A 12,310-nucleotide genomic window follows, 5' to 3' on the forward strand; every position below is an offset into this window, starting at 1 on the left:
GAGCTCACAAGATCCGGTTCCCAAATAAATAAGGATAATTTTCGCAATTTGTGCATGTGCTCCACAATTGCGTCGATTTCTACATCCGTTCTAACATCTTCAAATTCATGAATTACAAGTGGTATAAACAAATTTTCCGGACATGGTGGAAACTTCCTGTCTGACCGCTTCAGTCCGAGAGGATGTTTAAGAAAGATATGTATGTACATATGTGGTATGTACTTGAGAGAACACTTTATATAATTGATGGCAAAACCAGCCAGGAAAATACCGATATTGAATGCTTAATATTTTTTTTCCCACTGATGTTCTTAATGCTATGTACAATATTTATATTAAATCAATAATTACAATCGACAATTTTTAATGTATAAAACCTTAAAGGGTATGCTCATCCAAATACTGGTTAATATTTCTACTTTTTGTAGAAAGAAAAATAGTACGAGCACTGGTACTTCAAATTGCATTGCAAGTAATATTGATAAGCAAAATGTTTGCGGTGTACTTAATTTTGCAAATTTAGCGACTGGGTAAATGACCCAATAAAAAATTATGTTTATAGAGCCTGCAAGTGAATTTATTATGATGATTGAATGAGATAAACGAAGTCTATGTATCTATAGATGTGTGTTAAATATAAATCTACGTATCTTTGTTAATGGATTTGATAGGATATTTTATTTTATGGACGAGCAATAAGAAGATTTTTAACAGTAATGGTTATCTCGATCGAAGTAATGACCCAAGAATAAATAATTAACTTCCGCGGGGAATTCACCATATTCGAATATTTGCAGTAAATCTGTGAATTTTGCATAATATGTAATATGTTAATAATGAATAATAATAAACCACATAGCACTCATACACGCACTGAGAACCACACAATTTTCTCATATTCTGCACTAGTGAAAGAAATTTATCTTGCGTGGGCATTGACGTCTCGAATCACTACATTTCTGCTCTTTAATAATTTGTCATTCGTTGAAATTTCCGCGCGGAGGAAAAAGGAAATAAAGAAACAAACACCTCCTACTGGTAGCCGTCCTCCTCAAGACGCGTGGATGGAGCTAGGCAGCTTGATTATATTCGTCGTTATTTCCGGCATCCTTCTTTCCCTTGGATTGTTGTATTCTCCAATGATGGACCATTCGTCGTTTCAAAAGAAATTACTTTGCTAAAATCTTATTATCAAAATATAGATTTTCATCAATGTGAAAATTAACATAACCAGATTTATTACCTTAATATTATGCAATTTACAACAACAAAGTTGCTCTTAATCTGATTAATTTGCCCTGCCGGCATCTTCACAATTCAAGGAACCATGGTGCACACCTAGGTCGAACTCCTTCTCCTCAGAATTAAATTTACAATATACCCGACAGCAGCTCTTCAGCAACTCCTCTCGTCCAGCTGATGGCCGGTCCACCTTAGCAGCTGGTCCAGACCCGCTAATTTAGCGTTGTCACTGAGCCCGACCTTGAAGTTTGTTCGCGCATTATCAAATGCATCTACATTCGCCCTAATTAGAGGCTCGACGTTAGTCTTGTGGCGCGGCAGGATTCGAAATTTATTTCGAATGTTGCGAATGCAAACAAATAGATGGCGCGGAACTTTCCACTTTGTAGAGCTCGCCACGGGAGTGGAGGACTAGTGGAGATAGTGTGCCATGAGTTGGGGGCAAAAAGAAACACATGAAGACAAATCGTTCTCTTCTGCCTCCAGCCTGAAACAACGACGGATCTCTCGCGCTGTTAAAAAGTATCTCTATTATTTCTTTCCTTTCGTAAATTAAGTTTGATTGTTTAAATAAAAGTTCAATTCATAACGACGTCATTTGAAATTTGTGATTACTCCGTGCTTTGGTCTCATCGTGTTTTTCCTTTCAAATAGATTGGAATTACACTTGGAAATCGTTAAGCAGTCTAGTGCAAATAGCACAAAGTGGTGACCCCGAAGAGCACGCAACGCCAGACGTCAGCACCGCAGCGCCAGGTACCAGCCCCGCAGTGCCAGACATCAGCACCGCAGCGCCAGACGTTAGCACCGCAGCGCCAAACGTCGCTACCATCGCCGACGCCGTAGCCGCTGCCGTCGCTGCCGCAGCCACCATCGTTGCCGCAGCCACTAGAGACGCAGCCGCAACCACCAGAGAAGCCGCCGCAGCCACCAGAGACGCCGCCGCAGTCACCAGAGACGCCACCGCAGTCACCAAAGACGCCGCCGCAGCCACCAGAGAAGCCGCCGTAGCCACCAGAGCCGCCGACGCACCGACCAGAGACGCCGCCGCAGTCACCGTAGAAGCAGCCGCAGCCACGCTTGCCGTCTCCAGTATCGACGCGCCGCCTCCACCAGCGACGCCGCAGCTGTCGTCACCATCGTCGCAACAGCATCGAATCACCCGCGACGGCCACTCGCATTCACGCCAGCCCGAGCCGGAATTCAACCGAGCGCAGCAACAGCGAATTTAAGGATATTTTATATTTTTTTTCTTTTTATATGTAAACTAGTCAAAAATAGCTAAAGCAGCAATAAATATTATACCCGCTGCAGGAGACGCTCTCTAGGCGAAGTTCTGGAAAGTGGTTTCGGTCTGCGCTTAAAAGCGTCCGCTTCGGTGGTGATTTCTTTGTGCGTGCGTGCATTTGTGGGTTCGGGCTGCCGTGTAGTTAGCACAGTTTCACCGCGTCTTCGTTTAAATACTCGCGTCGCAAAGTAGTTTCTTTTTGGTTAGTCAAGATGTTAAACGACAACAAAGACGCGGCAGGCCCATCGGACCGGCAAGTGACCGTCCTCGCCGTGCGTGTTCCTCCATTTTGGCAGCGGAACCCGGAGCTGTGGTTCATACATTTGGAAGCGCAGTTCCAAATGTCCGGAATCACATCGGACGCGACCTGCTTCAACTATGCGGTGGTCGGCCTGGATGAAGAGTCGATTCTTGTGGTGTCCGATGTAATGAAGTCGACATCATACACGCAGCTCAAGAGCGAGTTGATCAGGCGCCTGTTGGCAAGCGAGTCGGCAAAATTAGACCACTTGCTGGCGGGTTTAACGTTGGGTGATCGAACTCCCAGCCAATTGCTTCGCGAAATAAGGCAATTGGGTGGGAGCAAGATCGGCGATGACCTGATCAAGTCGCTCTGGCTGCGACGACTCCCGAAGGGCACCCAGGCGATCCTAGCTTGCGTCTCCGGTTCCTTGGAGGAACCGGCAGCGACGGCCCACCAGGTGCAGGAGGTGTACGTACGCCCAACCATGGCGGCTGTTCAACCAACGTTGGATGAGGTGAGCGACTTGAGGCGCGAGATAGCCGCTTAACAGATCGCGAGCTCGCTCGCGGTTTGCCACTCGAAAAGGGCGTTCGGGTAGCAGGTCGTCAGGACAGTCCACGGACCGAAGGATTTGCTGGTACCACCGCAGATTCGGCGATAAAGCCACCAAGTGTACAATACCGTGTAAATTCGCGCCAACCGCAAAAAAACTAGGTCCGCGGGGGGGTCCTGGCGATGGCCACCCAGAGCGCCGCGCCACGTCGCCTAACAATTTACGACCCTCTCAGCAGGCGCAACTACCTCATTGATACTGGTGCGGAGGTTTCGGTTCTTCCCGTACCTCGGCAACATCAACTTTTTCCACAACCACACCTCCCGCATAAACACATACGGGTATAGGCAAGTGGACGTGAGTCTTGGCTTGCGTAGGACGTTTTCGTGGCGTTTCATCCTGGCGGATGTCAGCTTCCCCATATTAGGCGCAGACTTCTTGTGTCACTATGGATTGCTGGTGGACTTGCAAAATAAGTCCCTTATAGACCCCACGACCAGCCTTAATTCGTCGGGCCAAATGGTATCTCACCCAGGCTATAATCTTTCCGTTCTTTTGGAAGACATTACCGACTCTCGTGTTCGGGCACTTCTCCAAAGGTTCAGCCAGATTACTACCAAGTGTAGTCTCTCCAAACCAGTGGAGCACAATGTGCAGCACCACATTATCACTACTGGTTCCCCGATCTTCTCGAAGGTGCGTCCTCTACCATCCCAGAAACTGGCTATTGCACGGAAAGAGTTTGAACAACTCGTTCAACAGGGTATCTGCAGGCTCTCAAACACCAGTTGGTCTTCCCCACTGCATATGGTCCCTAAATCAAACGGCGAATGGCGCCCATGTGGGGATTACAGAAGGCTAAATGCACAGAATGTTCCTGACCGATATCCAATTCCACTCATCCACTACTTTACGCATCACCTCGCGAATTGCCGCATCTTTCCGACCTTTGACTTAACCAAGGCGTATCATCAAATCCCAGTAGCTCCTGAAGACATTCCAAAGACGGCAATATGTACACCTTTTGGACTCTTCGAGTTCACCCGATTGACTTTTGGATTGTGCAATGCGGCGCAAACCTTTCAAAGGTTCATCCACTCGGTCCTGCGAAACCTCGACTTCTGTTTCGTATACTTGGATGATGTTTTGGTCGCTTGTTCCACTGAGTCTGAGCCCTTAGCCCATCTCCAGTGCATTTTTCAACGTCTCCTTGAGGCCGGTTTAGTCCTAAACGTTGAGAAATGCATCTTCAGAAACAGGTGAGATTCCTCGGCCACTTCATTTCCCCTGAAGGAATACAGCCCGACCCAGACAAGGTGCAAGCGATAACAAGCTTCCCGCGTCCAAAGACTGTGAAGGAGTTGAGGAGGTTCTTGGGCATGCTAAACTTCTACCGTCGTTTCCTGCCAAAGGCCGCCCATCACCAGTCCGTTTTGAACGCATACTTGTCTGGCTCCAAAACTAAGGACACATGAGAGATCGTGTGGTCTGAAGAGGCTATCCGCGCGTTTGACAAATCCCGTCAACAACTGGCCGACGCTACACTCTTGGCATTCCCTCTGCAAGATGCACCCCTAGCCGTTTTTGTTGATGCCTCTGACATCGCAGTAGGTGCTGCCCGTCACCAAAAGGTGGATCAAGTTTGGCAGCCGTTGACCTCTTACGTATACTTTGAAACAAAAGCCCGACAAAGCGTCCCCTCGTCAGCTACGACACCTGAGCTTTATAAGCCACTTTACGTCAGACATCCAGCACGTGTCCGGTAAGGACAACATAGTTGCTGACGCTTTGTCCCGTGTCTTCGAGGTTAACATCCCCGCCTCACTCGATTTCTCGGCTATTGCCAAGGCGCAGGAGGATGACGCAGCACTTCACAGCCTCAAATCCAACCCCAAATACAAATTTCGGGAGTTGCCCATCTTCGGCTCAAACCTCTCTCTTTGCTGCGAAGACTCGGAAAAGGAACCTCGGCCATACATTCCGGCCACCTTTCGCAAGGAAGCGTTCCACACAGTTCATGGCGCATCCAGGCATCAGGTCAACAAATCGGTTAGTCACCGAGAAATACTTCTGGTCCTCTATGAATATGGATGTCAATTCCTGGGCCAGAGAGTGCATCGCATGCCAGAAGTGTAAAGTTTCCAGGCATATAAGGAAAGAAGTGGGCTCATTCCCCCGCACTACCAAGCGGTTCCACAGAATACACCTCGACATAGTAGGGCCTTTGCGAGACTCGCACGGTTATAGGTATTGTCTCACAATCATCGACAGGTTTACGCGGTGGCCTAAGGCAATACCTCTGAAAGACATTACGGCGCAATCATGTGCCGAAGCCCTCTGTCGAGAGTGGATACCTCGCTTTGGCATCCCTGCAGTGGTCATCACTGAACAGGGAATGCAATTTGAGTCCACCCTTTTCTCTGAGTTAGGCAAACTCCTTGGTTTTAAACGCTAGCGGACTACTGCATACCACCCGCAATCCAATGGGATGCTACAACGTTGGCACCGGACGCTGAAAGCCGCCATTATGGCACGCGACGATCCGTCCTGGTCCCAAGTCTTACCTCTCGTCCTACTTGACTTACGTACAACACGCCAAGAGGAATTTGCTGCCAGCCCCGCGGAGCTGGTATACGGGGAGAACCCAAGACTCCCAAGCGATCCGGTCTTCGACAAGAGATCGGGTCTCACAGAGTCGGGGTTGGTGCGTCTGCTGAGAGACAATCTCCGACGCATAAAAGCCACACCACCCACCCCACACTCATCCACACCTGCCTGTTTGCCCAAGGAACTGGACACGTGTACGCACGTTCTGGTCAGGACGGATACCGTCCGGAAGCCGCTGCAGCCTCCATAGGAGGGCCCGTACCGCGTTCTCGGGCGGGGAGAACATTTCTTCCAGCTCGAGATCGGTGGACACAAAAAGGCGGTCTCTCTGTCCAGGCTGAAACCCGTGTGCGCCCCGAAGCAGTGTCGTGTCCGCTTTGTGGATTAACGGTGAACGAAGTTCCGGGATCAGTCGCCGAAACCCCTAGGTTTCATCTGGGGGCGGAGTGATGTGGCGCGGCAGGATTCGCAGCATTCGAAATTTATTTCGAATGTTGCTAATGCAAACAAATAGATGGCGCGGAACTTTTCACTTTGTAGAGCTCACCACGGGAGTGGAGGACTAGCGAAGATAGTGTGCCATGAGTTGGGGGCAGAAAGAAACACATGAAGAGAAATCGTTCTCTTCTGCCTCCAGCCTGAAACAACGACGGATCTCTCGCGCTGTTAAAAAGTGTCTTTATTATTTCTTTCCTTTCGTAAATTAAGTTTGATTGTTTAAATAAAAGTTCAATTCATAACGACGTCATTTGAAATTTGTGATTACTCCGTTCTCTGGTCTCATCGTGTTTTTCCTTTCAAATAGATTGGAATTACACTTGGAAATCGTTAAGCAGTCTAGTGCAAATAGCACAGTCTTGTACTCAATAACAGCCTGTTGTTGCTGTCTGTACTCAATAACAGCCTGTTGTTGCTGTTATTGAGTACAAGACTAATTTTGTTCGATTACATTCAGCTTGCAATACGTATTTGGGAAGTAGGAATGTAAACATTGAAATTTTTAATTGGAAATGGATCATTCTAAATATTAAATTTTTGATATCAGTGAATGTCGGGATGGAAATTAGGAAATTGAAAGGAGTAAATTGGGAAAGCTAAGGGATGCTAAAACGTGAGAAAACGAAGGAGGGTTGCATATTACTAAATACATATTCCCATCAGGTTGCCCCTAGACGAGGTGAATGGAATGATACGCATGTTGCAAAACGGCGGGCACTGTAGGTATTTCTTTTCAATGAGTGGGTTACCATTTAGCTGATTATAATTGAGCACTTAGGATAGGATATTATTAACAAACTGTTATCAGGATAAAACGAAAATTATTTTCTTCTAAGAAAATTGGTATATTGTTAAAATTTGAGAAAAGTTGAGTTAAACATCACAATTTTGGGGGAGAAAAATACAATTTTTGCATTTGGAAAGCTATTTCTTCTACACAGCGTACTCTATTTTCGCAAACAAACTTCTGTATACTAGATTGAAGTCCCAACTACGATTCAACTTGGATTCGTAGTTATTGAGTTATTATGATTTTAGTGGTATGAAGGCTGCGATTTTTAAAGGCTTTTCCTGTAACAAAACCTTATTAAAATCGATTCAATGTTTATCTGTCTGTCTGCCTTGTACAGCTGATTTACTCGGAAATGGCTAAACCAATTGTGTAAGTGTTCTGTGTTGGGTGAGGTATTAAATGAGTGGGCTCGATCAGTATATTTCGAAACTGATCTTATTCCCAATGTTAGGTGAAATATAGGGGAGTGAGCACTCAAAATGCGTCCCTTAAATAGTGAAACAGGTCTCGTTGTCAGAACTTATCCAACCGAAAAACCTAAAAAAATGAACAACAGTGCATCTGTATGAAATCTAGGCCTCAAAATACAATACATCCGATTTATTTCAACAGATGCTCAAATAAAATTAATAATAGTAAATTATTATATTTTAGAAATTTATCCGAAACTCCCCTTCATGTCATCCTAGAAGTTTAAGGGAGGCTCCCCATACATGCGAAAGGGAGTTTCAAATTTACAAATTTCTTTTTCACAGAACATGGCCATGTGGTGTATCAAATGCATATGTAGATATGTATACTTTTGTACATGGAGTAAATCGTACATGAATTACATATTCATGGTTCGGTAATACGTAATGTTTGTTTGTTTAGATTGAGCATGACATCTATGGCTGTAATATGTATATCTGAAGGAAAAACGTGCATAGAAACTTTCTCACATAAGATGAACACAAAACCTTTACACCCGAAGCGCCCAACTTCCGACTTTCTTTTGTTACTGAGTTGTAACGATTGAACGGACACTGTATCTTTTACTGTTACAGAATTATACCGGTTTTCGTGGATAGTTTTAAAAAGCTTAAATTTTCCAACAAAGTGACAATTTTTCACTCCGTAAATCATTTGATACCAATTCTTGGAAACTCCGTTAAATTTCGTATAAATGAAGCAAATTCACTTCAATGTGTAATAGGGCCCATACATTATCAAACAAATTGCGCAACAGCCTGCGTTGCCAATTTATGGACGTGTTTGATGCGTTGCGCAATTGTTTGACTAATTTCAATCATGTTTGAAATCTTTTGCGCAACGTAAATATTTGCGCAACGCGTTGTGCTATGTATGGGGAAATTGAGCTTCGTTGCGCAATATTTTCATTTGGTGGTGAACTTTCGAAGTGTAGTGACCATGACGACGATCCAAAATCGCAAATTTTGGAAGGAATTCATCGCAATATACAGAGATTTTCCTGAAATATGGAAAATCAAAAATGACGTTTATAAAAATAGAAACTTGAAAATTGCTGTCTATGATAAGTTGGCTGAAAAATTAAGAGAAATTGAACCAGGAGCTGATCGCGAAATGGTAAAAAAAGAATAAACATGCTAGGAAGCGGTTACAGACGGAAACTGAAGAAGGTAACCGAAAGTTACAAATCTGGAGCAGGAACGTGTGAAATATACGAACCAAGCCTCTGATATTTCACATACATTGATTTTTTACGTGAACAGGGAATCCAAGTTCCGGGATTATCATCGATGGATGACACTACACAGCAAGAAACAGACAGTATAAATAATGAGGTAAGTGAATAAAGGATGTTTGAGTTTGGAAAACTCTAAAACGAGAAGTTATCATTCCAAACACATTTTTTAATTGTAAATAGTCCCTTCTTTGCTTAGATTTCTCATACTGAACGGTTTAATAATATTTTCTATTAGTGGAAAAGCATCATCGGCGACGAATACATACGGTGCATTAATGTGACTTAATGGTAGATTATCTTCTTTAGGCAAAAAAAAACCGATTTTGTGACAGTTTCTTGTAAAATATTGTATTTGCAAATACTCCACCATCAGATACTCGTCCATTGGTGCCTACGTCTATCATTAAAAATTGATAATCTGCGTTAACAATGGCCATTAGAACAATACTGAACGTGTGTTTGTAGCTAAAGTAATATGAACCACTTCCTGGAGGCTTTCGTATTAAAACATGTTTACCATCCATTGCTCCAAGGCAATGAGGAAAATTCCACTTGCGTTGTTTTGCTACTTGCACCCACCCTTCCTCATTTTGTGGTATCTGTAATACGAAAATAATGTTACTATTTTTTATAGGATAGTGTACGTGAAATAGTTGGAGAAAATTTTGCAAATGTTGACCAGCCATTATCATCACCTACTCTACCCGAAAGAAAGAAAAGGAAGACCACATCTATCGCGAACGAGGATTTTAAAAAACGGAATGAATTGCCTCAAATGGCGTGTGAACAGATGAAAACTTCAAATGACGAGGTGGAGGTTCTAGCCAAACATTCGGCTTTCGAATTTAGGAATTTAGCAACCGATCAACAAATATATGCAAAGAAAGCAATAAACGACATTTTATACGAAGGTCGTTTAGGAACTTTGCATCGAAATTCTATTTCCATAAATAAACCACACACACGCCCGACTTCTTCGACCTCATCTTTTGCGTTATTTTTGCCATACCCGGAGGTACCCCCTCCATACCAGCAAACATCATCGCAACATTCAGAATCAGTTAATCAGTGTTTACATGATTACGAAACTTACGCAAAAGCAACACAACTTTTATCTGATCCTCAATTTAAAGAATAGAAATTCTCTTTACTTTGTGTTTATTTTACTACGTTTTGTGTATTTCATAATATATTTTCTATTATTTTATTAATAAATAAAAATAAATTACCTGGATGTGTTCTTTCAGAACCTTGATAATTGCTTCACACGTCTGCATTATAATTTTCCCTAGTGTTTGGGCGGCAATTACTGTTTCAAATTTTAATGCTTCATATGTAAGCCCGGACACTAAATATCTTAAGGTAGCAAACAACCTTTGCTTAGCAGATATTAATAATAATAATAATAATAATCGTTGGCGCAAAAATCCATGTTGGATCAGGGCCTTGAAGTGTGTTAGAGCACTTCATTCAAGACCTTAACGGTACACTAGGAGGCAATGTGGTCAGCATTGCGCTCGCCCGAGATTATTACCCTGATTTGACTCAGGTACTCATTCACAGCTGAGTTGACTGGTATCCGACGTCAAATCACGATACAAAATTCCACTGCCACCAGTGAGATTTGAACCGCGACCTTCCGTACGACAGCCTTCCGCTCTAACCACTCAGCTATCCGGACAGATATTGCATCTCTTAATTGCGTATCTTTTCTATTTATATGAAGAGATACCATCTGTAGAAGTTCTCCAAAAGTGTTTGGGTCCATCCTCAAATAATTTTTATAGTCAAGGGGGGGATGATAACTGTAACCCTTCAATTAGACTGTCGTGGCTAAGAGCCGCCCTTTTCTTTAGCCATTTTTTGACCCAAATTCTCCGTTTTCTATTCCTTTTGCTGGTATCATCGCCATCATCTAGGGCGCACGTGATAACAATGGATGCTATAGCAGTTGACGACATGTTCCTCTTACCATTTCTAACAACCAACTAATGTTTGAACAAAACTTTGCTGAGTGTATGAGAAATGCCAACAATTTGTTTGATAGTGTATGGGCCCTATAAGTTTCAAATGCGAACAATGAACGAACGTTTTTACATGTCATTTGAAAGCTAAGATAATGAAGCAACTTTTACCAACTTTGCTGGTTTGTGAGTTTAAAGCACCGTTACAATAATGCATATTAAAATTTAGATGAAAAATCGATTTTGAAATTTCTTCAAACTTTGAACAGTTATATTTCCCAAGTGATGAAGACTTTTCTAATTGAAAATATAGATGAATAGAAGAAGAAGAATAGATGAAAAATCGATTTTGAAATTTCTTTAAAGTTCGAACAGTTATATTTCCGAAGTGATGAAGTGATTCTAATTGAAAAAAATATCCATTTATAAGAACTTTGGGGAAACTGAACTATATATTTTTGAATTGATGACATCAGGTGATTGTAATTCGCTCCCAGTCAACACAGAATATGTATTTAGCGTGAACGTTAACCACTTTCTTGTCAATGATTCATTCTATAGCGATCAATGTTTCATTTACTATGAATTAAGCTGGCCACACACGTGTAACCAAGTTGGCAACCAGGTTGCGGTTTGCTTGTCACACACGAAGCAATCGATCGTACAACTTTATTTCGTTGCGAGATCTGGTAGAGTTCACATCGTTGCGTGATGACGCTCATTACGATGCGATATGTCGAAGAGTGCAATCGTTGCGTCGTGAGGTTTGCTACCTTGTGGGCTCTCTTTGAGTGTATGTTGATTGAGTTACATAGGTGTGTGATCCTTCACAAGGGTTTTAGGGAGTAGCAATGATTGGAAACAATCGGATTTAAAGTTTAATAATTTTTATTTTCAGTTTCAAAGCAATGAGTGACTTAATTAACCACGTTTCAATTGCAACCAAAAATTCACAAGTCTAACGTGAGAGATTTAACTTATATAATCTATATTAATTTTATGTAAATCTTACCTCCTTGGAACTGTGATACATCTGGAGCTGGTGCTCAACACCTTTGCTCCTCTTTTCTTTGTGGACATTGTTGTTCATCTTTAATCGGTGCGTTTTCTTTTTCTCATTATTACTTAAACATTATCTCACAATACTTATATATTATCTTACACTACTTATATATTACTTTCAATACTTATATGTTATCTTACAATAATTCTATATTATTTTACAATAATTATATCTTATCTTACAATACTATATTAACTTACAATATTATATTATCTTATAATACTATATAAACTAGTGCGCTTAAGCTTGGATAAGTTTCCCTTTTATTTGTTTTTATTTTTAAAGTTTTGTTATTATGAGAGTCAAATTTTATTAACTATTTTAGGGCTTTGTCTTTAATAAATTTATCT

General features: G+C 42.3%; 1 protein-coding gene across 7 annotated transcripts in view; it reads left to right on the forward strand.

The window, feature by feature from the left end:
- LOC119655082 overlaps positions 1–10,095 on the forward strand; it is a 122,669-nt gene extending 112,574 nt beyond the window's left edge. For 6 of the 7 annotated variants that reach the window (XM_038060791.1, XM_038060809.1, XM_038060782.1 and 3 more), the window contains one exon: positions 9,568–10,095. In XM_038060791.1, coding sequence (XP_037916719.1) covers positions 9,568–10,071 — 504 coding nt within the window. In that variant the 3' untranslated portion in view covers positions 10,072–10,095. Of the gene's footprint in view, positions 1–8,490; positions 9,031–9,567 lie in introns of those variants that run through there. The other variant, XM_038060832.1, reaches the window with a different exon arrangement.
- The last annotated feature ends 2,215 nt before the right edge of the window (positions 10,096–12,310 follow it).

Source organism: Hermetia illucens, chromosome 1 (assembly GCF_905115235.1).
Source record: "Hermetia illucens chromosome 1, iHerIll2.2.curated.20191125, whole genome shotgun sequence".
Lineage (NCBI taxonomy): Eukaryota > Metazoa > Arthropoda > Insecta > Diptera > Stratiomyidae > Hermetia > Hermetia illucens.